We start from the raw sequence: 26528 nt of genomic DNA, 5'->3' as shown, positions 1-26528 counted from the left end.
GAAAACACATAACTCTTATATAGGTTATGAAATAGAACTGCACATTATTAACTGGGCCATTTTTTTCAAAGTTGTCCACCCAACTTTTTTTTGGATTTGGAAATTTTTATGTGGTGGAAACCACACTCTGAATCGCGAGCACTTTCAAATCTAATAAGAGAAAAAAAGTGTCTCAAGGTTTTTTTCCCATTCCATTAGCATTTTTTCATACATTTTGTATGGTGGTAACGGAATAGAAGGTTCGAAAAAATGTATGGAAATCTTGGGACATTTTTTTTCTCCAATTAGGATCGAAAGAGCTCGCGATTCTGAGTATTAAGCGCGTAAAAAATACCCATGTTACAAAAGAGGGGTGGACAACTTTGAAAAAAAAAATGGCCCAACTACGCTTTACACTATATATTAGTTGTAACGTGTACTCATAGTACTCGGAGAATTACATACATCTCTAAGTATAGTCATAAATTAAATATAACAAGATCATACCATCACCTGTGGGATCCCGATGGCTCAGATATGAGCCGTAAATAATTTTACCAGGTTTCCCGCGTCCTTGAAAATCCTAGTTTCCGTCAACTCCCAGTGGCGCACATATGTGTCCGCGAATTCGTACACCTATGTTTCCCACGCCACAAATTTGAGCCCGAATATCTCATTCTATTTAAAACTTTATTTCTAAAATTATACGACTCAAATTCCATTGGAATAAGTTTCATTCGATTCCTAATAAAGCTCCGGAAAGAATGGTTCCAAACATCCACTCACTCCCATAGAAACAAAACAAGCCATGACCAGTTAAAGTTGGACCTCCGTGCGTAGAGCAACTTCCGCGTTACCGTGTTGACTTAGTGAATATTACTGGGATTTTGCTTAGCAAACAGTAATTAATAGTTGTTTTTTATATATTTATTCTTTATAGATTAATACTAAATACAATAATTTGTTATTATAGTGCGTTTTCTGTGTAAAAACCGCAAATCAAAGTTGGGTCTAAAGTACGTTGTCCGTTACAAAGTGTTTATATTTTCCATCAAAAATATGGTTTTTATTATTTCCATTGTTATTTACTTACCTTATTTTAAGTTCTTAATTATATTATCCATGCAAAATAATAAAAACAGAGCGGATCAAACAATGTTTCATTTGTTACAAAGTGATTACAAAGTAGTGAACAATCGCTCTCTGTTACCGGGATCATGGCCGTTGCGGATCGCGCAATTTTGAAGTAAAAATATAAAGATGTTTTCAAAGGTATTGTTATGTGTTTTTTATACTTGATGTTAGAATATATTATTGGCCGGCGGATTAATAGCATACAAATGCATTTAGATTATAAAACTCTTTTATTTTAGTACATTTAGTCACCTAGGTCTCATTTTCCTTCTTTCTCTGGAATTCATAAGGTATTTAGAATAATTTGGGCGCTATTGAATTATTTTACGCACATCAACTGAAAGTTCAATTCTTCCTCTTTATAATGATATACATTACTCTTAACTATTTATAAACACTTCTGTCTTACAAGCGAAAAACAACACATAAGTCGTACACTCGTAAAGGGTCAAAAAACCTTGGGAAATACGGAATTCCGCAATCGCGCAGTTGCCGGGAAACAAGGGTGCAAATTTTCGCGGCACAGATATGCGCCGGCGGGAGACAACGACTAAACGAGTTTTCGGGTCGCGGGATCCCACAGGTTAAAATGCGACCGCCTACGAACGCGCTTACACTCCACCACACATAGATGGCGCCACAAAAAAATGCCTTGTTGCCACCGATTATTTGTAGATTGGCATTAAGGGTCAATTCCGAGCCATAGTATACTATATTCTCCTATGTTAAGGCAACAGGTAACACTGACGTGTACATTGTCAGGATGGCCGTGTCCTAACAAAATATTGACCTACCAACGCCATCTATTGCTATAATCGAGATTATCTTTGCGACATATGACAATACCTTTATAAAACTTGTGGTAAAGATTCTAACAGACAAAATGTTTACCATTATCTGTGATACTATTTGTATTTTCTAGTGAAACCATGGATCAACCGCGACAAGATGCAAGCGATCCGCGTCCGCGCCGGCACCACCATCAAACTCGACGTGGACATCAAGGGTGAACCCCCACCAACCAAGACCTGGATCTTCGCCAACAAGGTAACTTGTATCAGTGTAACCATGGCTCAACCGCGACAAGATGCACGCGATCCGTTGATGGTGGCATCAAACTCGAACCAAAAACCTTACCAAAGACATAAATTATGTAACTCCGTATAGACGGATAAAGTCTAAGAAAAAAACGTACCTCAAAGCCCTAGAGAAAAAGTTACGGTGGCCTAGATGGCGTTACGCCTTTGGGGAACGCTAGGCTAGATGGCCCTAATGCCCTAATATTAATATATGACATTTTAATACATATCAAGTTAACAATATGGGCCAAATTTTCAAGACTGAGGTTCAAAAGTTTTAAGCTTGTGTCGAGAGGGCAGTATATGCACTTATGATTACACATTTTACTTTGACAGTAATTCTCTATAATACTCGATCGTCTTTGCATAAAAATCATCTTCCATACTAGCTCGCGCACATTAGTTTACTCAATTTGCCGATAGATGTCGCTGTACGTTGAACGCTCATTTCCTACATCGCGTTTTTTCCTGATATAATGAGGTCGGTTCATGAGCGTTCTTGCGACATGTCGTAAAGTCGTAAACTATTGAAGTCGAAAAGTCTTGATTTTATTTGGACGTTGTCTAACAATAAAATTGTATATTAAAACATTACTTGTTATGTGGGAAATTGATTCTTGAGGAATTTAGTCAAATCTGTAGAGTTCTATGAATAACATTTTGATGATTCAACTATTGAAAGTTTGTACGGAACCCTCGGGGAGCGAGTCTGACTCGCACTTTACCGGTTTTTTTTTCTAGCCTCTCGAGAACGGCGAGGGCATCAAGATCGAGAACGAGGATTACAACACCCGTATGACGCTCACAGAGACTTCGTGGAAGAACACGGGAGTGTACACGCTGAAGGCCGTCAACGACTCCGGCACGGATGAGGCCACGGTTGAAATCACTGTGCTGGGTAAGTTACGGGAACATTTTTGAGACAAACCGTTAGTGATTTGGCAAAATAAACGATTTTACGGCAAACATATATGTCAGGCCATTTGGAAATCACAGACGACCTTAAGACACCAATGCAAACAGTCTTTTCCCCTCACTAGCTCGGAAACAAGTGTTTTGTCCTTTAACACCAGCGGGTAAAAACGCATTTTATCCACTAGTGGGTAAAGTAATTTGACCTTGAATAAAGTCAAATTAACTGCTTTAAAATTGATAAAAGTAGGTGAATCTAGTAATAAAGATGATTTACCACCTGTGGTACTACTGGAAGCAGTGATAAACGCATTTTTTGCGTTCTAGTTTCCTCGCTATAGTGAGGGGAAAAGTTTGGTGTTACACTTGGGTGCAAAGGTATTTTACTTCTCTTGTGTTAAAAAACTCGCAAGTTCAGGATTCTATTCTCGAACCACTCGCTTCGCTCGTGGTTGTTGAACCACGAGCGAAGCCTTTCACTTACTCGTTTTTCAATTCCACACTCGGCGTTAAAATACAACTTTGCCCCTTTCTATAACAAATAACTATTAATAAGTACTATAATCAAGGACAGCTTATGTTGCTTTAGTTCTTAAAAAAACGAAATAAAACGCTTAACGTGCGACTAGTGTTGCCGGTAGTTACTTAAACACATACTATCATTGATGCACAGCTGCGCAAATTTGACTCTGCACAATTAGTTCCTGTTCAAAAAATGTACTAAGTAGTAGTAATTATAGACGTTAAACTTTCGTGAGACATATTCAAATATTTAATCAATACACGGTTGTACTCACGTTATTATATCGCGACTTTTGCGACATGTTTCGAGTCAATCAGGAGACCCCAAGTAGTACAACTGACAGTAAGTCCAGTCACGTTTATTTGAAATGAAATGAAATGAAATAAAATTTATTCGAAACAACACGCTACATTTTGGCAGTTGCATAAGTGGTAAATGTACAGATTGTTGTTCCAAAAAGGATGCCACTCAGCATGTGTCGGAGCACAGTGCCACGACGCTGATTTTCATTGGACCCTTAGACTTATACGATAAGAAATAAAAAAAACATATTAAAGTATGATTTCACACCATCATCGAATAGTTAACAAAAAAAACATACAGACAGAAAAGACATTAATTTAAAAATATTGACTAGCGTGAGACAAAATTAGAACATTGAAATATTATTACAAAGGTAAACTGGGGTGGGATTTGACGTATAAGTAACCTATAATTTCTAACCTTCTTTACACAGACAAACCCGGCAAGCCCGAAGGCCCGCTCGAAGTGTCCGACGTTCACGCCGACCATGTCAAGCTAGCGTGGAAGAAACCCAAGCACACTGGAGGCCTTCCACTCAGCGCATACGTCGTTGAGAAGATGGACGTTGTCACTGGCAAGTGGGTGCCTGCTGGTACCGTGGAACCGGATACCACTGAGGCTACTGTCACTGGTAAGTAACTTTATAATGTTAACAGGCCAGTATAATAGTACTAAGGGTGTCATCCTACTGACTGCGCCAGTAGAACGAAGTTAATTTGTAAAATAAGCTTTTTTTTTTTCATTTTTTCGTCATGCGCTCCAAGGCAAAAATTGTCGATGTGGCTCGGATAGTGGCCAAGCTAAAATGGGACTGGGCTGGACACGTCTGCCGCATGCCGAGTGAGCTGTGGGCTAAGATTGCCACAGAGTGGCAACCCGGCCTAACGCGAGGATCTGGCAGACCCCGTCGGCGATGGTGGGACGACTTGGATTGCTTCCTTAATAATTGGCCCGAAACTGCCCAAGATCGGGAAGATTGGAAAGAGAGGGGGGAGGCCTTTGCCCAGCAGTGGGACATAACATGCTCCCAATAATAATAATAATTCTTATTCGCACTTTTCTTCCCCATAGGCCTAGAACCCGGCCACACCTACCAGTTCCGCGTGAAAGCCCTCAACGAGGAAGGCGAGTCGGAACCACTCGAGACCGACCACGGCATCCTAGCCAAGAACCCGTACGACGTGCCCGCTGCCCCCGGTCTGCCAGATATTGTGGACTGGGACGAGAAGAGCGCTAAGCTCAAGTGGGAGCCGCCGATCAGGGACAATGGCGCGCCCATCACCGGCTACATTATTGAGAAGATGGATAGGGATACGGGCGAGTTTGTCAAGGTAGGCCTTAGGGCCCATTTAGACGGTACGAGAACTCATATACGAGTTTCATTACATTGCGTATTTGATTGCTGCGCTGAGTTGTTTGTAACCTCAGCAGTCCGTAATTTATCTAAAATCGCATCCGAGTTCGCATCCCGTCTAATTTAGTCCTTACCATATTTAAATGTGTCTCTTCGTATTGCAAAAGAACGAGATGTCCCTAAAATTTTGTTATTGACACTGATAGGACAGATTATATTTCGTACTTCATCATTTTTGCAAAGATGAGATGACTAACATTCAGCGTCGTCGTTCGAGTTGAAGCGACGTACCTAATTTATAGCATATTTTTCTAATTTTCTGATGCCGATTTACTGTAAATAAATGTGAGAATCACCAGAATCTACAGAGTCCGAAAGTGGAGATTTTTTTTTTGTTTATAAAACAAAGTTTCATTGCGAGTTGTGTCTTGAAAAAGTCCATTTAATGTGTCCGAAAACTCATCAAAATCATCATTAAATAAACAATTTCTAACTGTGTTTGCCTTTGAAAATACTATTTAAAATTGTAGCCTTGTATTTCAAAGATTTGACGAGTTAAAAATTCATCGATTATTTTGCTCAGGCCGCTGAAATCCAAGGCAACATCTGCCAAGGCACAGTCCCCAAACTGGAGGAGGGCAGCCAGTACCAGTTCAGAGTGCGCGCGGTGAACAAGGCGGGCCAGTCTGAACCTTCCGAAAACACCAACTGGCACACCGCTAAGGCCCGCTTCTGTGAGTATAGCTTTGAAATTGCTTGTTAAAATAATACTGCAAAAAGTACGAATACGTGTCATTTGAATTTTTATTTATATCGATAAGGGCCACTTGCACCAACGAAAATGGACGGTAAACCCAAGGGTTAACCCACCATTTTATATGGAATTTGACAGATGACAGCCCACTAACCCTGAGTTAAGTGATTGGTGCAAGTGGGCCTAAGATACATATTTTACGGATAATTCGCTTATTACGGCCGTCGCCGTCGCACATCGAGACACAGCGATGGGACTTTTCATTCGCACGTATGGCTGCCGCTCACCACTGTCGCGCTTAGACCAATGTCGTAGCTGGGCCATTACGGGCGTAACGTCTTGTGCAACATGCGTTTTATATTTTATAATTATTATATACAGTCATTCGAGAAATGCTTGATTCCTCACACAACCTTCTCTAGATACTCGTTGCCTTTGGATTTGTTTTCAAAATGGAAATAGTGTGTTCTAGAAACTTCACAGAAGAGCGTAAAACATAAAGGCGTAGGTACATTTGATTATTCCAAGGTCCATTTAAATCAATTTTGAAGAAAAAACCACATCCTTTTACTTGTCATGTTTAAATGTAAGTTGTTATTTTGATAGCAACGATATTGCGAGTTTAATTTAACGCGTTTCCCTGTATTAGCTCTTTAATTTCATATTTTCACATGACGTCTTTTATTCTTCCTTTCATAATCTGAATGTTCTCTCCGCAGTGAAACCAAGAATCGACCGCACAAACCTCAAACCAGTCTCCGTCAAAGCCGGCCTTCCCGTCTCCCTGGACATTAAAGTCTTCGGCGAGCCCCCAGCCACCGTCACCTGGTACTTCAAGGGCGAGGAGATCAAGACAGGAACTCCTGAGAACTTGGAGATTATCAACATTGATTATAACACTAAGTTCTTGATGACTAAGAGCAAGCGAGTGAACACTGGGGTGTATGTGATTAAAGCTAAGAACGAGGTTGGTGAAGATGAGGCAGAGGTTGAGATTACTATTCTTGGTGAGTTTTGGTTTATTTTATTTAAAATCTTTTTTTTAACAAAACTTTTCAGACAAAAATATTTTCAGTTATTCAACTAGACATTTATTAGTTCGGTGTTTCTGTAGATAAGCGGAATTTTTATACTAGCTTTTGCCCGCGGTTTCGCTCGCGTTAGAAAGAGACAAAAAGTAGCCTATGTCACTCTCCATCCCTTCAACTATCTCCACTTAAAAAATCACGTCAATTCGTCGCTCGGTTTTGCCGTGACAGACGGACAAACAAACAGACACACACACTTTCCCATTTATAATATTAGTGTGGATTAAAGTATTATCAATAGTAGTAGTGAGATAATTCTAAGAAACGACAGTATCAATTGACATCCGAATCAGATGGCACACAGTGTGGACTACAGTACAAGAATATGTAAAAAATAGACCGACAGCGACATTACATTATTCGACCTTACGGTTCGAAACGAAGATTTACTGTTTGCAAAAAAATCACTGTTAATACGTATAGATATGTAACAATCAGTGAAAACTTCCATTAATAGGCTAGTTTCCTCTAATTATAATAAAATATTTTATGCAGTGCACGAAATAAAGCACCACAAAATTAGAAGAAATTATGGACAGAGTAGTTATGTTTAAACATAATTTCTATTTAATAAGTCAAAGAGAAAGATATAAAGTAAATGAATTGACCGTGACGTCACTCCTCAGTATTTCATAGTATTTCCATATTAGTTAATCGTTTTGACAGTTCTTAAAAAGAAGCTGATTTGGCTAGTAGGAAATTAGCCTATTGATCTTTGTCCTAATGGTTGACTGTTTTACTTCAAAACTTAAATGATTGGATTAAAATTGCTAATCTTGTTGATAATTTTCAGGCAAGCCCTCGAAGCCCAAAGGTCCTCTGGAGGTCGCCGACGTCACAAAGAACGGATGTACGCTTACATGGCAGAAACCGGAAGACGATGGTGGATCACCCATCGAGTATTATGAGATCGAGAAACTCGATCCGCTTACTGGTAAGTCACTATACAATTTACCTCTAACGTGTTCTTTAGTAAAACTTACCATCTTCACCACGTCTACCACCAAGCCTGTGCCAAACAGACGTTTGATTCTATTTCAGTTATATAAATCAAATATTCCGATAAAATTCCACCCTGTTGGATCTCTAATAGCAGAATTCTAGGAGTTTTCGTACTGGAATTCCCCCTTCTTTGAAGAGACGAAAAACACTTTTTGTATAAAGTAAGGTACTTTCCCGAGTAGTATAATTTAGCCTGTTTACATGCCATATCGTAGAAAATCCGCGTCTTACGATTACTAACCTCGAAGCAGAATAACCGAACCACAAAATTAAAATTTTCATGAAACATGGCTAAGAACACTCCCGACTAACTCAGCTTTCAAACAAAAAAAAAAAACTAAATCGGTTCGTCCTTTCGGGAGCTACGATGCCACAGGCAGACAGACAGACAGACAGGTTAAACTTATAATACCCCGTAGTTTTTGCGTCTTGGGTGAAAAAGCATTTAAAGTAGAAATAAATAGACCTGATATATTTTATTTCCCATACCATAACAATCGATGTTTTCTTCAGGCCAATGGGTCCCTTGCGGCACGGCCAAGGACTGCAAAGCCAACATTACCGGCCTGCAAGAAGGCAAGCCTTACAAGTTCCGCGTCAAGGCCGTCAACAAGGAGGGTGAATCTGAAGAACTTGAGACTGAGAAGTCTGTCATCGCTAAGAATCCGTTCGGTAAGTCTATTCCGTTATTTAAACTTTATTGGGCATGAAAAGAGTGAAACAGGTGGACTTAAGGCCACCAGGCATTCACTAGCAGTCAATACAAATATTAACAAATAGTATTTTGGTCAGAAACTGTTGCTTAAGACCTCTTAGCAATATTCGCACAGTTTTAAAAATCAAATGTATACGGATCACAAGTCGAAGAGCGATTATCGCCCAGCCTTTGGTGTTAAAATTTCCTCGCTTATACTAAAATCGATATCGTAAAGATATATTCAGACGGTGCGATAACTTAAGTGCACATCATTACATGGGCCATTTTTTTTTTCAAAGTTGTCCACCCCACTTTTTTTGTAACATGGGTATTTTTTACGCGATTAATTAATACTCAGAATCGTGAGGTCTTTCGATCCTGATAGGAGAAAAAACAATGTCCCAAGGTTTCCATAATTTTTTTCGAACCTTCCATTCCGTTACCGCCATACAAAATGCATGAAAGAATGGTAACGGAATGGGAAAAAGAACCTTGGGACACTTTTTTTCTCCTATTAGAATTGAAAGAGCTCGCGATTCTGAGTGGAAACCACATAAAAAATAACAAATCCAAAAAAAAAGTGGGGTTTCAAAAAATGGCCCACATTGCAGTATATGCATCGTCTAATTCAGCCTAAATCTCTCAGCGCGAAATCGTAGATACTCTTACTACATACGTAAATCGAATTTATCAACGTTTGAACTCAATTTTTCTTTACCCTACAGACGAGCCCGGCAAACCCGGCAGGCCTGAGCCCAGGAACTGGGACAAAGACTTCGTGGACCTCGAATGGTCTCCGCCCAAGGAGGACGGTGGTGCGCCCATCACCGGCTACATCATCCAGAAGAGGGAGAAGGGTGGACGGTAAGACAATCTTTACAAGCCCTCTGTTGTAGTATTATAATACTAAAGTAATTAGTATTATTAAGTGTGGATACTATGGTATCCACACTTAATTGAAACCTGGAGAACTCAATAGTGTGACAACACCATTCAGAAAAGAGGAGGGTGGTCGGTAAAATCTCCGTATCACTTTCTTTAGCATATTTCAATGACTGAAATGAAATGAAATGAAATATTTATTTTTCCAAGTAGGCATATTACAATGCGCATATAAACGTCAAATAAAGCTACGCTGGCTCTAACCCTACGCCTCAGCCTCGAGAAGATTTTGGTCCCCCCTCAGTTGGGAGGGGGGTATCCACTATGGGTTGTAGTTATAGTACCCACACTCAATTGTAACCTGGGGAACCGTACATTATGTGCACCTATCACTGCGGTGCGGCCGCACGATTTTGACAAATACTTGAAACTGCAAACGGGACTTCAGTTTAGCATTTAAAACATAGTAATACGCGATTAGGTCCCGTTTGCAATGTTACATATGCGAGGGAGGGTGGCCGGTAAAAACTCCTTATCACTTTCAATCTTAAGCAGATTTTTATGATATATTTAAAAGTAAGCCAACCTTCCTTGGACAAAATGTGAATCTGCAATTTGATTGATTGCAAACCAAACATGACAGGAATTTAATATTTACACTTATACGGGTCTGAAAATAAACATACAGTCCGATATAAAATTGTTATAAAAAGTTGCATTATGTCTTCCAGTTTTCTGACATATATGTTGTCACTTTTGGATACCTACAATGTATTTTTACGCGGTCGAATATTTTTTTGTAAAAGTTTGCAATGACAAAGGTTTTATTCGTCGAAAGCTTTGCTGTATGTAAGACAGGTGTACTGACATATGAAAATTATGAAATATCTGTGAATCTTTCTCACTTGATGGTCTCATCGGAAGATCAGCGCTGGAAGTCACCACGCTGAGATGAGGCTATTTCGTGGCACTTCATGCCTTTCTGTCTTGTTGTTATTGTAGACATAGACATAGACATAGAATGGCTTTATTTAATATCACAAATTTCACAATGTTACAATGTTAAAATTAAAATAATTAGGTCAAACATGGATATTAAAAAGGGGCGCGACTCAGCATAATGTTGCAGTAATTTTTTACTGCAACGCTGGTTTTCAGTGTATGTTGTCTTGCCTGTGTTCACGAATAAATGTTTATTCTATTCTATTCTAATTATGTATACAGATCATGGCAAGACGCCCTCCGCACGTCAGGCGACCGGCCAGTGGGCCGCGTCACCGACGTGGAGGAGGGCCACGAGTACGAGTTCCGTGTGCTCGCCGTCAACAAGGCCGGCCCGGGAGAGCCCTCAGACGCCAGCAAGTCTGTCGTGTGCAAGCCGAGATTCTGTAAGTATAGACAATGTTGTCTTCTGGTAAACAAGAGACATGACGTCACTGACTTAAGAGGGTCATAGAGGGCCTTCAGACTCCAGCAAGTCGGTCGTCTGCAAGCCGAGATTCTGTAAGTATAGACAATGTCTTCTCACAAATAAACAAAAAAGATGACGTCACTGACTTAGCAGGGTCACAGAGGGCCCTCAGACTCTAGCAAGTCTGTCGTCTACAAGCCGAGATTCTGTAAGTTTAGACAATGTTGTCTTCTGGTAAACAAGAGACATGACGTCACTGACTTAGGAGGGTCACACAGGGCCCTCAGACTCTAGCAAGTCTGTCGTGTGCAAGCCGAGATTCTGTAAGAATACACAATGTTGTCTTCTGGTAAACAAGATACATGACGTCACTGACTTAGGAGAGTCACATCACCCTACAGTCACTACAGTCACCTCAGACTACAGCAAGTCTGTCGTGTGCAAGCCGAGATTCTGTGAGTATGGGCAATGTTGTCTTCTCACAGGTAAACAAGAGACATGACGTCACTGACTTAGAATGGTCACAGTCACAGAGGGCCCTCAGACTCAGTAAGACTCCAGCACAGTCTGACGTCACTGACTTAGAATGGCAAGCCGAGAGTCTGTCGTGTGCAAGCCGAGATTCTGTGAGTATACTACATACATGTTACTGACAGAGGCACGATGCGACGTCGAGGTCTCGAGTAGTTACGCGTGCTCGCCGTGAGCCCTCCGACCCCAGCAAGTCTGTCGTCTGATTCTGAGATTCTGTAAGTTTAGACAATGTTGTCTTCTCACAGATAAACAAGATATATGACGTCACTTTCCTAATTTGTCGTAAAATTTTATGGGAAATATACGTATATTATAATTATTATAAAGTGACTAACGTTAGTCACTCAACTCACCAACGGAGCGGCAGCTGATGTCCTTAAACTAACACAATTTCGAAGGTCGGATGTTCACGGACATCAAAATATGTTATTGGCTCGCGTTGTTAATGAATATACAAACTTTATCTTATCCTACAATTTTCTTTAACAGTGGCACCAAAGATCGACCGCAAGAACCTTCAAAAGCGCAAGGTCAAGGTCGGCGAAACGCTCAAGTTCGAGGCCGACGTCAAGGGCGAACCGGAGCCGACCATCACGTGGACGCTCAACGCGGCGCCGCTTAAGCCGGAGGAGCGGCTTAAGATCGAGAATAAGGTACAGGGGGGTTACCATGAAGTGCTAAAGCCATTCACTTTAGGTTGAGAGAAAGGGACGAAGCTATAGCAGTTCTATAGCTCCGTCCCTCTCTCTCAACCTAAACAGAACGGCTTTAGCACTTCATGGTAGCCCCCCAGATATCGCATGAGTATGGTTTAAACCTTTTTGATGCGAGCATTGCTAGCGATATCATCAATGTTGCCAGCAACTGCACACAAAGATCGATTCGCCAATACAATAGGGTCATAGGCGGGACTTCACCTTGTTTTACAAAGGGGCAAAGTAGTTGTTTAACCGCACGTGCCAATATTGATACCCGCAAGCGAAAGATTCCAGTGGTCTTAAAAGTGGAACTCTTGAGGGTTGCGAACATTAACCAAACTTTGCCAACGAGTGATACACATTTTTTTACCACATCAACACCAACAAAATACTGACTATAAAACATCAAACTAAATCAAATCCATCAATTTATCCAATATGTATGATTCAAAATCATCATTTATAGGTAAATTCTACCAGCCAGCTTAATGACATCATGTTAAAAATTGTATAAAATTACTTTGCACTCTTGTGAATAAAATGCAATTTTGCTATCTGTTTTCGAATAGCAAAGAACCTTTAACAGTTGGGGTGGTGAAAAGTATATTTCTTCGCAGTTTGGCGTTCGAAAGGCAAATTTTTTATGGGTTCTATTGTTATCTAAATATATAAAAGAAGAAGCTGACTGACTGACTGACTGACTGACTGACTGACTGACTGACTGACTGACTGACATATCAACGCACAGCCGAAACCGCTGGTCCTAGAGATTTCAAATTTGGCACGTAGGTTCCCTATATAGTGTAGAGGAGCACTAAGAAAGGATTTTCCAAAATTCACCTCCTAAGGAGGTCAAATGGGGGTTCAAAGTTTGTATGGGGAAACAAGATTAGTTTGACTAATTTATTCGAAACTTCACAGGAAGATTCCTTAAGACATATGACTGAATACGTGTTTCAGGTTTTTTGAAAATTTAACCCCTAAAAGGGTGAAAATGGGGTGATAAAGTCAAAAAATCAATATGGGTATCGTTTTTATGGTTTATCGGGTCGCTGATCACGATAAATACAACATTTTTAAAATCTAACGAGGCGGAAGTGAAATACCTTCTCCCCTGTAGTGGTGCAATGGGGTTTAAATATCAAAAAAATATATAAAAGAGGATATTGACTGACTGACCGACATATCAACGCACAGCCGAAACCGCTGGTCCTAGAGACGTCAAATTTGTCAAGTAGGTTCCTTATATAGTGTAGAGGAGCACTAAGAAAGAATTTTCCAAAATTCACTTCCTAAGGGGGTCAAATGGGGGTTCAAAGTTTGTATGGGGAAACAAGATTAGTTTGACTATTTTATTCGAAACTTCACAGGAAGATTCCTTAAGACATACGGCTGACTACGTGTTTCAGGTTTTTTGAAAATTTAACCCCTAAAAGGGTGAAAAGGGGGTGATAAAGTCAAAAAATCAATATGGGTATCGTTTTTATGGTTTATCGGGTCGCTGATCACGATAAACACAACGTTTTTAAAATCTAACGAGGCGGAAGTGAAATACCTTCTCCCCTGTTGTGGTGCAATGGGGTTTAAATATATAAAAGAAGATATTGACTGACTGATTGACATATCAACACACAGCCGAAACTGTTGGTCCTAGAAATTTCAAATTTGGCACAAAGGTTCCTTATATGGCGTAGAGGAGCACTAAGAAAGGATTTTTCAAAATTCTCCTCTTAAAAGGGTGAAATGGGGGTTCAAAGTTTGTATGGGGAAACAAGATTAGTTTGACTATTTTATTCGAAACTTCACAGGAGGATTTCTAAAGAAATTTGACCCCTAAAGGGGTGCAAAGGGGGTAAAGTCAAAAGCACAATATGGGTATCGTTTTTATGGTTTATCGGGTCGCTGATCACGATAAATACAACGATTTTAAAATTTAATGAGGTGGAAAAGAAATATTCTCCCCTGTTGTTGTGCAATGAGGTTAAAATATCCAAAATAGCCATAAGTATAGCTTTAGTTTTTATCTTTACTTCTGGTTCAAGAGATTTCAAATTAACACGGAAGTTCCTTAGAGGAGCACTAAGAAAGGATTTTTTATAGTTCACCTCCTAGCATGATAATTTGACAGGGGCAAGGACAGGGACAAGGACAGGGACAGGGACAGGGACAGGGACAGGGACAGGGACAGGGACGGAACGGGATAGGGTTAGGGATAGGGATAGGGATAGAAATAGGGGACGGGGACGGGGATAAAATGCAAGTGGCTCAGTGGGAAGGTATTAGTAAGTAGGCATCGGCGAGTATCCTGCATCCGTAATAACTATTACATTCAATGTGCTGTAAGAAGATCGTTGTTTGCTTGCCTTTTATATGTTTACGTTTGCAATAAGTATAAGCAAAATGGAAAAAATTGTAAGCGATAATGCAAGGAAGTACTTTCTACCCTACCGACCATAGCGTCGAGATACTGGCTATGTGGGTTGTATGAAGTTTCCCCAGTATAAATATTTAAATAGGTAAAATACATACATATTCGTACCTACTACCTACGCTGTGGTCGCTTTGTAACAATTCTACAATCATTGCAAGAATTTATTTTAAAGCAATAGTAATATGTGTAAGGTACAGTCAGCCAAAATCGGACCGTACATCAAACAGATCAGTTACAATGGCCCTCCAGTCGAGAATTGTCCCGCTTTACCTTAATCGAAATAATCGCGGACATCTGTACCTACAAAGAAACCTACGGATCCAAATGAAAATCTTATTTTTTGTAAACGTTTCAATAAGAATACTTTTATTACGCGGGCGAAGCCGCGGGTAAAAGCTAGTAATAAAATAAATCTAAACTCTTTGTCTCCAGGATTACCACACATCATTCGCGCTGCAGAAGTGCACGCGCAAAGATGGCGGCACATACTTGGTGACAGCCAAGAACGACTCCGGAACTGACTCGGTCGAGATCGAAGTGCAAGTCGTCAGCAAGCCTGCTAAGCCTAAGGGACCTTTGAAGGTGAGATATTTACACATGTTTATTTATTTATTTATATAATCTTTATTGCATAAAAGAAAACAGGCGGACTTAATAAAAAGAAAAACTAAAACAGTAAAACAAAAACAAAGGATGTTCATTGTAATGGACTGTGATAAAGGACTACGAACTACCGATTACACCAAGCGAATGTTTATCTTTCAGAGTGAATTTTTGTCACTGTGATATAAAGTTGCATTTTTAAATATAATTAGACATGATTAGTCATTAGTCGATTATCAAGAATCTTGTAAAGCCTGACCAGAAATATGACTACGCGCCATGTTATGGAATTCCATTAGAACTATTTTGATACACTGAACTGAACTTACGTCAAAGAAACAGCGCCCTCTTGACAATAGTCATATATTTCTGATCAGCTGGCGTAGCCGAATGGCAATCGTCGACGCCAGACGCCGACAGAAATGTAGTCTAGCTCTGTCGCGCCAATACGCAAGAGCGGTAAAGATAGATATAGCTACGAAAGAGATCCTTAGCGTCTATGCATTTGGCTACGCACACTGGCTTTAACTCAATCTAACTCTAGCTTACATGTCTGATAGACCAATTTTTTTTTCAGCTCTTGTTTGATTACAATTTATGCAAAATCCTTCAGACATTAAGTAACCATATCTGTCCCAGGTTTCTGACGTGAAAGCCGACGGCTGCAAGCTGAAATGGGAGCCCCCAGAAGACGACGGTGGCGAACCCATCGAGAACTACGTCGTGGAACGTATGGACACCGAATCCGGGCGATGGGTCCCCGTCTGCACCACCAAGACTCCTGAGGCTGACGTCACTGGCCTTAATGAGGGCAAGGACTATCTGTTCAGAGTCAAGGCGGTCAACCCTGAAGGAGAGAGCGAACCGCTTGTCACTGAGACGGCTATCACTGCTAAGAACCCTTATGGTAAGTTTTATCAGCTTTCCTTTTGAATACTGGACGATTGGATGTTGATTGTTAGATATCGACGACCGGTCTAGCTCAGTCGGTAGTGGCCCTGCCTGCTAAGCCGCGGTCCTGGTTTCGAATCCCGGTAAGGGCATTTATTTGTGTGAAGAGCACAGTTCCTGAGTCATGCATTTTTTCTGTGTATATAAGATTAGATTAGATTAGATTAGATTTCTTTATTTCATGATAAAAATTACACTATAAATTTGTTACATGCCAAAGTTATGTTTATCTTCTCATCATGATCGTCGAAGTATGTATTTATCTATTTAAGTATGTATATCGTCGCTTAGCACCCATAGTACAAGCTTTGCTTAGTTTGGGGCTAAGTTGATCTGTGTAAGTTGTCCCCAATATATTTATTTTTACATTTTCGGGTTTAAATACAGAGGACATCGTTGTAAGTTTATTTTGTGCTGACGAAAAATACCTTTTGACAGAAAGATAGAGCTAGTGGTAGGAAATTATTTTTTTAGTCCTCTCTGGTAGATAGGTAATTATTTCCAGTTTCCCGTTAGTTATTTAGTTTCTTTTGCTTGCCCAATAAGTAAAAATAACTTCCGAAAAAAGGTACAAATTCATATATGAGAATTTTACCTTTGTTCCTCAGGCGAACCGGACGCCCCAGGCAAGCCGGAGTTCAAGGACTGGAGCAAGGACCACGTGGACCTCAAATGGGAGAAGCCATCCAGCGACGGTGGCGCCCCCATCACGGCCTACATCGTCGAGAAGAAGGACCGCGACAGCGGGAAATGGGTTAAGGCTGCTGAGGTACGGACATTATGAACTAACTATTTTAGGTCATTGATATAAAGTGAATCTTCAGAATCTTGGCCTCCGAAATGAGAGATCGCCACCTGTCCCGATCCTGCGCAGCCTCTTGCCAGTCACTGACTTGAAGCCGACGCAGATCCGCTGCCATATTCTTCCCAGCGATACCTGGGTCGACCAGTCGGACCACTAGCCAACAGACCCAAGAACGCTCTTTTGACAGCTCGATTGTTTCCCATTCTAAGTGACCGAACCAGCGAAGTCTGTGGGCTTTCGTTTCGCCGAGGATATTGGGTTCGGCCACTCATCGATCTCGGCATTCTTCCAGATCCTCCAGGTGCCATCGTTCCTCTGAATTGGTTCCAGGATCTGGCGAAAAATATTTACGGACGTTATGGTGTTATATATACGCTTAGACTTGAAGAGTTACTAATCTAACCTAACGAATCCATGTTACTTTCATCCCCAGGTCCCTGGCACTAAGTGCGAAGCTCGCGTGCCTGACCTGATCGAAGGCAAGACGTACCAGTTCAGAGTGAAGGCCGTCAACAAGGCCGGACCGAGCAAGCCGTCCGCCGCCTCAGAGAACCTGCTGGCTAAGGACCGCTTTGGTATGTATACATTTATAGTAGTATACTTTTGAAGGTGGGCAAATTACTGTCTTGTTTCACTATTTATCACAAATCTCTTGCCTGCCTAAACTCATCCATAGCCAGCGAAACGTTTTATCATATCTAGGAGGAACGTAGCGGCATCTACTGTAAAAGGCTCATAAACGGCTAGTGCCATATCATATTGGAAATTCACCAGTTACGATGTGCAGTATGCGCAGCATCATCATTCTCTTGTCCTTATCCCAGTATGCGCATCATATACATATTCGCAGAAGCTTCTGCAGGTTACAAAAGATGTAAATTTGAAGAATCTGCCGCACAATTCATGTTCGTAAGGGTGGTAGGTACATTACGAGTGCGCTCATAGAAACTAAATGTATGGAAACGAAACACCCAAAGTACCATCTAGTAACCGCCCTTAAACTGAAGTCTTTTTAGAAAATAATAGACTTGTGTATAATATTGTGTTTATCTTACAGCGCCACCGAAGATTGACCGCACGAACATGCGTGACATCACCATCAAGGCTGGCCAGAACATCCGCCTGGACATCAAGGTCAGCGGTGAACCGCCACCAACCAAGACCTGGTGAGTAATCTGTCCTTATTTTGTAAATATAGAAGCACAATTTCACTATACTTATGTGGATGTTAACCTCCAATGGGGGTAAAGACCGGCCCTGGCAAAGAACACTCGAATTTGTATACGTACATTGCTCAGCTGTCTGAGCAATGTACGTATACAAATTCGAGTGTTCTTTGCCGAACGAAGCGAAACGAAGAGCTGCGCTTCTACGTCTATTCGACCTACTCTGCTACTGGAGTATGTTGCAAACGCGAGACTTCAAAGCAACGACAGAGTTTGTAGACGACCTTCGCGACATCGATATTAATCAATTTGTATTTGATAGACACTATACCTACACCACACTACACTACTTCTAGATTGCCAATCGTTTTTACCCTAGTCATAATTTTTTTTTATTTGAAGAAACAAAATGGTAAAAAGTTATGATGTATTGCGAAATAATGTTGCTATTTTAGTCTTCCTTTTGCTTATAACTTCTTCGTTCCAGGTTCCACAACAAGGAGCGTCTAGCCACCCGCGACGACCTCACGGTAGACGCTGAAGACTACAAGATCAAGCTCTCAGTCATCGTGGCCGCTCGCAAACACAGCGGCACCTATGTGCTGAAGGCTGAAAACAGTAGCGGGAAGGATGAGGCGACCATCCAGGTCAATGTACTGGATGTGCCGGCTAAGCCTGAGGGACCGCTCAAGGTAACTACTCTATAGTCTATATATAAATACAGCTTGTACAAGAGCAAGCTATATTCATCGTGGCTGCTTGCAAACACAGCGGCACCTATGTGCTGAGGCTGAGAACAGTAGCGGAAGACAACCATCCAGGTCAATGTACTGGATGTGCCGGCTAAGACTGAGGGACCGCTCAAGGTAACTACTCTATTAATAAATACAATAGCTTGTACAAGAGCAAGCTACATTCATCGTGACTGCTTGCAAACACAGCGGCACCTATGTACTGAGGCTGAAAACAGTAGCGGAAGGCAACCATTCAGGTCAATGTCCTGGGTGTGCCGGCTAAGCCTGAGGGACCGCTCAAGGTAATTTTTATTAGACTGTAAGTGCGTTTTCGCATTATCCGATCCGATATCGGATGTAGGACCGATATCCCATACATTACAGACGCCATCTTGGATTTTTTCCACTGAAATACTTCCGATACCGATATCGGATCGGTTAATGTGGAAATGGACTTAAGTCGACAAAGGCTAGATTGCAACATTAGACCTAAAATGTCATAAAAATTCGGACAGGTCTATTACTAAATAAAAACTAACGATTTATCGAAAGCAATGCTTAAATTGTCTCTCTTACGTTAACTCGCATTAAGACACATACTATCTTCATTTAATAAGGTACTCAAAAGATTCATTGTATTGAAATTTTAACTCTAACCTTAAATACCATTTCACAGATCTCCGACATCCACAAAGAAGGCTGCACGCTCAAATGGAACCCGCCTCTAGACGATGGCGGCGCGCCTATCGACCACTACCTCGTAGAAAAGTTGGACACAGAGACTGGTCGGTGGATGCCAGCTCTCAAGACTAAGGATCCTAAGGCAGAGATCGATAACTTAGTGCCTGGACATGAGTACAAGTTCAGGGTCTCTGCGGTTAATAATGAAGGTGTATCCGAGCCGTTGGAAGCGGATCATGCTATTATTGCGAAGAATCCGTTCGGTGAGTAATCATTTGTTTAATTTTGTGTTAAAATGGATAGACACAGAGACTGGCCGCTGGATGTCAGCGCTCCAGACTTAAAGATCCTAAGGCAGAGATAGATAACTTGGTACCTGGACATGAGTAGAAGTTTAGGGTTGCTGCGGTAAATAACAAAGGGTCCTAAGGCAGAAATAGCTTTGTGCCGTTTTATGATTCGCTCGTGAAGAGCTACATACATGGTACCAAAGACATATGTAACTCCGTATAGACGGATAAAGACTAAGAAAAAAACATACCTCAAAGCCCTAGCTAAAAGGGTACGGTGGCCTAGATGGAGCTACACCTTTGGGGAACGCTTTAGATGGCGCTTATATTAATATTTGACATTTTAACACATATCAAGCTAACAATAAATACCCAACTACCTTACTTACTTAGAATACCCAATGTGATATGTGATTTTTTTTTCTAAATAATCATTGTATGTAAATAATTGACGTGTAAATGTGAATATTTTACCAATAAACATCTATATCTATATCTATATCAATATGGGCCAAATTGTCAAAACTGAGGTTCAAAAGTTTCAGGCCTGTGTCAAGAGATGGCAGTCTATGCACTGTGGTTGCACATTTTACTTTGACAGTAATTCTCTATGATACTCGATCCTCTTTGATGGAATATTGGTTGCGTTAAAAACGATCATTTTTCCACCAAAAACTTATTAATCCTTAGCTGTTTTAAACCTATAAGAAAGCATTTTATTTTGTTTTCAATCCTCCTTTTGATAAATCGTCATTCTGAAATTCTTTAATAATCTAAATTTTAATTTATAGACGAGCCCGGCAAGCCCGGCACACCAGAAGTTGTGGACTGGGACCGCGACCACGTGGACCTCAAATGGGAGAAGCCCATCAAAGATGGCGGCGCTCCCATCACCGGATACATCATTGAGAAGAGGGAGAAGGGATCGCCCAAATGGGTGAAGGCTTGTGAGGTAAGAACAAAGCTCTGTTTAAAGTGGAAGTATAGACGTACGAGCAAGTACGCGTACTTATGACTCGACGACATTTTCGATTGTGTATCACCGTGAGTACGCGTACTTTAAAACCGCTGCGCACAGTCGTCGACGATCCAATCGGTTTGAAATCTTTAAGTACGTGTATCATCCATATTAGACTCCTAGGTACGCAGTTATCTCAAATCAAAGTTGGAGAAAAGCGCCTAGAATTGGAAAGTTTTATAAAGGATTTAATTGCCTTCAAAAAAGAAACATTCAAACACATTACATTATTTGCATTCTGCGACCGATCACGCAGATGACCTAATGTGTAAGTTAACCATTCGTTTACTCGGAATTGCTGTCCGGTACAAAAGCGTACATCTTTGAATATTTTTGAGATTTTGTAAATTTTTTGAGTCAAGAGCGCCAGCCGAGCGAAGGTGAGCCATCACCTAATCTTTTTTTTTATTGGCAGGTCGGCCCCAACGACAACGAGAAGGCCACAGTGCCCAACCTGGACGAGGGTACAGAGTACGAGTTCAGAGTGAAGGCCGTGAACGAGGCAGGCCCAGGCGAACCCAGCGATGCTAGCAAGAGCGTCGTCTGCAAGCCTAGGCGATGTAAGTACACCTCAAACTTTTGAAACTCAACCATGTCGAAGAGAACAAAATCTGTACCATCGACAACACTGTTAGCTGTACATTTGTAATCATTATTATAAGGCCATAAAGTCTACCGATGGTTAGGTAAGAATATTGCTGTTAGTACCTACATTATTCTCAACGCTACGCTTAAAAGTCGTTATAAATACTGTCAGGTTTTCAGGATTAATGCGAATGGCCTACGATATGAACGCTAAAAATCATCATTCAATTCAGGCGTGTTAGAATCGTTTTAATAAGTTTTAAAATCTAATGACTATCTAAAAAAGATTGTGTAGACAATATATTATAAAAAAACTTATTCTTAGAATAAATTTAAAAGTGGAAAATGTCTGCCTTCCGGTGAGACTTGAACTCACGGCCATCTCCGGATCGATACTCCAGCGTCTCTATGATCAACTTAGCCGCGGAGGCCTGTTGTATCCAGCAGTGTGATTTTTTCCAATTTTCCACCAAACGCCTTAGGGTCAATGGACTCCGATAGTTTCGACACTACCGTAAGAAAATGCGTTAAACCTAATTTAATGTAAAACTTGGGACAGCGTGTGTACTTAAATAATGATGATGATGTAAAACTTATCCTTTTATGTTTTTACAGTGGCGCCAAAGATCGACCGTCGCAACCTGCGCACCATCAAAGTTCGCGAGGGCGAACCCATCTCGCTCGACATCAAGGTCAGCGGCGAACCCGCGCCTGACGTCACGTGGACACTCAACGGCAAGAGCGTACAGAGCGGCGGTGGTCTCAAGTGTGAGTATATATTGTAATTGTTTAGCTTAAGATTCTATTGAGCGGCGGCGATTTGTCTTATTTGCAATAAAGATTTGAGTATTGAGTATTGAGTATTGTAATAATGTTGAGATTGTTGAGATACATTTGACGCAGAACTCTGACGTCACATAGACGCTGAACGACAAAAGTTTCGGTCTTAAATCAAAGTGGTTGAATCAACTTTTTCTTGCATGTTATTGCCATGGTTACGGTCCCCTGAGTCACGAAGTCCATTAGATAGTAACTGCAAAACACAGCAAAACACACTATTTTGGCTTACTTAGATCGCAAGAATAGACCCATTTTTTGATTTTCTAGTGGCCTTTCTCATATTTAATGCTTTTTAGTATTTCAAAGTATTCAGACCATAATAGCGGGCGAAGTGGCTGGAAAAGTTTCTCGAAGCAACAAGTTACAATTTACAAGTATGTGAAAGTATGTGTAATATGAAAAGTTGGATAGAGACGGTCGTAGGAAGAAATCTTGGCTTCACTAGTTAGAGAGGCACCTGAAGAAGAAGAAGAAGAAAATATTCTTGTCTAAATTAAATATGTCTATCTTTTCCACAGTGATCGAGATCCCATACATGACCAAGTACCAGCACTCGAGTCCGAAGCGCAAGGACTCTGGCACCTACAAGATCCAGGCCGTCAACAAGTACGGACAGGATACCGCCGAGCTTGAGATCATTGTCACTTGTGAGTATACGATTATCTATCTTTGCGCTTTTAAAAGAAATTAAAGCACTCTTTTTACTTTATAACTTAACTTTGACTTGCCTTGATGCTATTCCTATTTAAACAACAAAATAAGTCCAGTTTCTTCACGACTTTTCCTGCTATAAATAATCATGAACGTACCAAAAAATACATAATAATTTTAATACAACAAAATAATACAAGCATGAGTTGTAAACCCAATACTGTCGATTTGAAAGTAACAAAAAGGCTAGCAGTAGCGTTTAAAAAGCTAATTAATTTTATTCTGCTTTGCATGTTTAAGGTTTATTAATATCTACAAGGTTATGGCGGTTATCAGTGTTCGTCGGAGTGTTCTGCAAGCGATTATAAACTCCCACACACAAAAACGTAGCTTTAGATTTCCTCTTTTGACTACCCTTTCCAAAAAAAATCCCTGTTTCTTCATCCTTTGATAATAGCAACAAATCCAATGTTAAAACCCGGCTGCTGTCTTTTTTACTAGAATAAGAACACACATAAACACACTTATGATCACACATACAAACTTATATATCAACATCTAAATCATTATACATCCTCAATAAAATTTATAAAAAAAATATCTTTTTAGGAATTATAAGAGCATGCCGTTTACTTTTTTATTTTTAAATACTTTTTATCTTGTCTATCCTACTATGTCAATAAAACAAATTGTTTACCTACAGCCAAACCAGAGAAACCCGAAGGCCCGCTAGAAGTTTCCGATATCCACAAAGACGGGTGCACTCTCAAATGGAAGAGGCCCAAAGACGACGGAGGCGAGCCTATCGAGGCGTACCTGGTCGAGAAATACGACCCCGAGACCGGATCTTGGATGCCTGTCGGCAAGACACTCGGCAACGTACCTGAGATGGAGGTAAGACCAATGTTAAACTAGACCGAAACCTGCTCACTGCGCTACAGGACTCATGTACAAGAGGTTTGGTCAAAGACTCAAATGGATGAGACCCAAGGATGACGGCAGCGAGCCTATCGAGGCGTACCTGGTCGAGAAATACGACCCCGAGACCGGATCTTGGGTGCCTGTCGGCAAGACGCTCGGCAACGTACCTGAGATGGAGGTAAAACTGATCATGAGGATTGTATTCAAGAAAGAATGGCATGTATTACAAGAAGAGACTAGCCAGGTAGCCAGATTTGTATAGTCAAGGTGTAATACCACCATAATAATATATGACACGGACAAAATGTCAAAAATGTATACCTACCAGTGGCGTGGCGTGAAATTTTTCGTCAGTAAAGCAGGATTGATTTTTGGAATCTATTTTGTATGTATTTCTATAGATACTAAAGAATATTAAGAAACCCGTTGGGAATCGAGACACAGACAGCAGAGGATACTGTTACCATCAACGTGATTGTTACTGACACTTTGTCCGTGCCCATATTTATGGCCTTAACTGTTCTATACTCGTGTATGTTATAGGCAGATCGAGGCCTAAGTGGTTGTAAAATACAACACTTTTGTGCCTTTTATGCGTTCTTTACGTAGTTCTTAAAACGCGTATTTGTTCCTTCACAAACGTATGAAGTTAGATTTTAAATGGTGTTATTTTATCAGGTTGACGGTCTGATCCCCGGACACGAGTACAAGTTCCGCGTGAAGGCGATCAACAAGGAGGGAGAGTCCGAGCCTCTCGAGACCTTCGGCTCCATCGTCGCCAAGGATCCCTTCAGTAAGTATACTAAAACTATTACTAAAGTAACATTTCACTAGGTTTTTATAAAGCAGAAAAGTTTAATTATCTCTTGTAAAAACACTGCTTGTGAATCAGTTATATTGTTTTATTTTATGCCCTGTCACGGTCGCCATGTACAGTCAACCAATTGGAACCCTAGGCCACTATACAACCATGTCATAATGACAAGCAGTAAGAGATTTCTTACAATCTGATTTAGAACATCACTATGACATAGTTCTACAGTGGCCTAGGGTTCCAATTGGTTGACTGTACGTGAGGTACCAAAACAGATAATAATGATTCCTTATTGTCTGGATTATGGAAATCACAATGTCTACATGTAGCATAACAATTAAATTTTGTCACGTTTGTCTATGTATGAGACATAATAAGTACTCGCCTGGCAGCAATGGTTTTTGACAATAACAGGTTTAACATTTCATCTAGCAAAGACATATGTAACTCCGTATAGACGGATAAAGTCTAAGAAAAAAACGTACCTCAAAGCCCTAGAGAAAAGGGTACGGTGGCCTAGATAGATAGACCTTTGGGGAACGCTCGGCTAGATGGCGCTAATATTAATATTTGACATTTTAACACATATCAAGCTAACAATATGGGCCAAATTGTCAAAACTGAGGTTCAAAAGTTTTAAGCCTGTGTCAAGATATGGCAGTCTATGCACTGTGATTTTACTTCGACAGTAACTCTCTATAATCCCCTCGAACTCTCTATAATCCTCTCGAATCCGATCTTTGCATATATGTAGTGAGACTTCACTGCGCAGTGCGCACATAAACTCATATTCATAATTTTGTTTAACTTTCCAGCCGTACCCGACACGCCGTCCGCTCCCGTCCCCGACGACTGGTCGGCGACGCACGTGGACCTCAAATGGGAGGCGCCCATATCCGACGGAGGCTCTCCGATCATCGGATACATCGTCGAGAAGAAGGACAAATACAGTCCCTTGTGGGAGAAGGCTGTGGAGACCCACACACCCACACCTTCCGCTACTGTCAATGGGTAGGAACCTTTTAGCTACATGTTTAAGGCCGAGTCCACTTGAAGTAGGTTAGCTCCGGGTAGGAGATTGATGAAAACAGTAGATAGTGGTTTGCAGATTACGTATAATCTTGTACTCTCCTCCAAGACCCCTTCCATACTCGTTTACATCTTATTATATATAATTAATCTACGTGCCGGTTGAGTGAATTGCTTCACGAGTGGAGGTGATGTATCGCTATCTTAGTATCTAACATCTTATTATCGCTATACGTGTAGATACTAAGGTTTGCCTATCACACACTATCATATGTTTATCATAGAAATATGATCATAGGTCTATATGCCTCCCTTTTTCTCCGTGAAGAAAAAGGACGTCATGTTGTCTATGATCATATTTCTATGAAAAACATATGATAGTGGACTATCGGCCTAACACACTCGTCACATCGTACGATATTTTGACGATATTAAATAAACTAGTTTTGTTATTAACAGAGGTCGGAGGGGGCGAGCTATGTTTATACTGATTTGACATAATTTGACATGTTTAACGTCATATTAGTAGGAAAATAGAAACAGCTTATAAACAGGGTCTCTTCGTAGCTTGTACAATGTACGTACTACAAAAGAGGGTTTAGTCGAATCGATATTGAATCAGTTCACTAAGTGCGTTTTCACATTATCTGATCCGGTAT

The 26528-nt window shown here is 40.7% G+C and overlaps 1 protein-coding gene across 1 annotated transcript in view; it reads left to right on the top strand.

The window, feature by feature from the left end:
• Nucleotides 1–26528, top strand: part of LOC125237320 (twitchin) — a 183753-nt gene that overhangs the window by 96366 nt on the left and 60859 nt on the right. Inside the window, 25 exon segments of the mRNA XM_048144310.1 lie at nucleotides 2036–2160; nucleotides 2934–3090; nucleotides 4364–4561; nucleotides 5002–5261; nucleotides 5868–6018; nucleotides 6758–7045; nucleotides 7920–8060; nucleotides 8642–8800; nucleotides 9551–9689; nucleotides 10932–11095; nucleotides 12142–12305; nucleotides 15214–15363; nucleotides 16024–16291; nucleotides 16944–17104; nucleotides 17574–17715; nucleotides 18198–18306; nucleotides 18794–18998; nucleotides 19717–19984; nucleotides 20803–20963; nucleotides 21445–21589; nucleotides 22230–22382; nucleotides 22973–23101; nucleotides 23809–23999; nucleotides 24705–24819; nucleotides 25656–25851. Coding sequence (XP_048000267.1) covers nucleotides 2036–2160; nucleotides 2934–3090; nucleotides 4364–4561; nucleotides 5002–5261; nucleotides 5868–6018; nucleotides 6758–7045; nucleotides 7920–8060; nucleotides 8642–8800; nucleotides 9551–9689; nucleotides 10932–11095; nucleotides 12142–12305; nucleotides 15214–15363; nucleotides 16024–16291; nucleotides 16944–17104; nucleotides 17574–17715; nucleotides 18198–18306; nucleotides 18794–18998; nucleotides 19717–19984; nucleotides 20803–20963; nucleotides 21445–21589; nucleotides 22230–22382; nucleotides 22973–23101; nucleotides 23809–23999; nucleotides 24705–24819; nucleotides 25656–25851 — 4339 coding nt within the window.

This window comes from Leguminivora glycinivorella, chromosome 21, assembly GCF_023078275.1.
Source record: "Leguminivora glycinivorella isolate SPB_JAAS2020 chromosome 21, LegGlyc_1.1, whole genome shotgun sequence".
NCBI lineage: Eukaryota > Metazoa > Arthropoda > Insecta > Lepidoptera > Tortricidae > Leguminivora > Leguminivora glycinivorella.
This window is presented reverse-complemented; position numbering and strand designations above follow the sequence as displayed.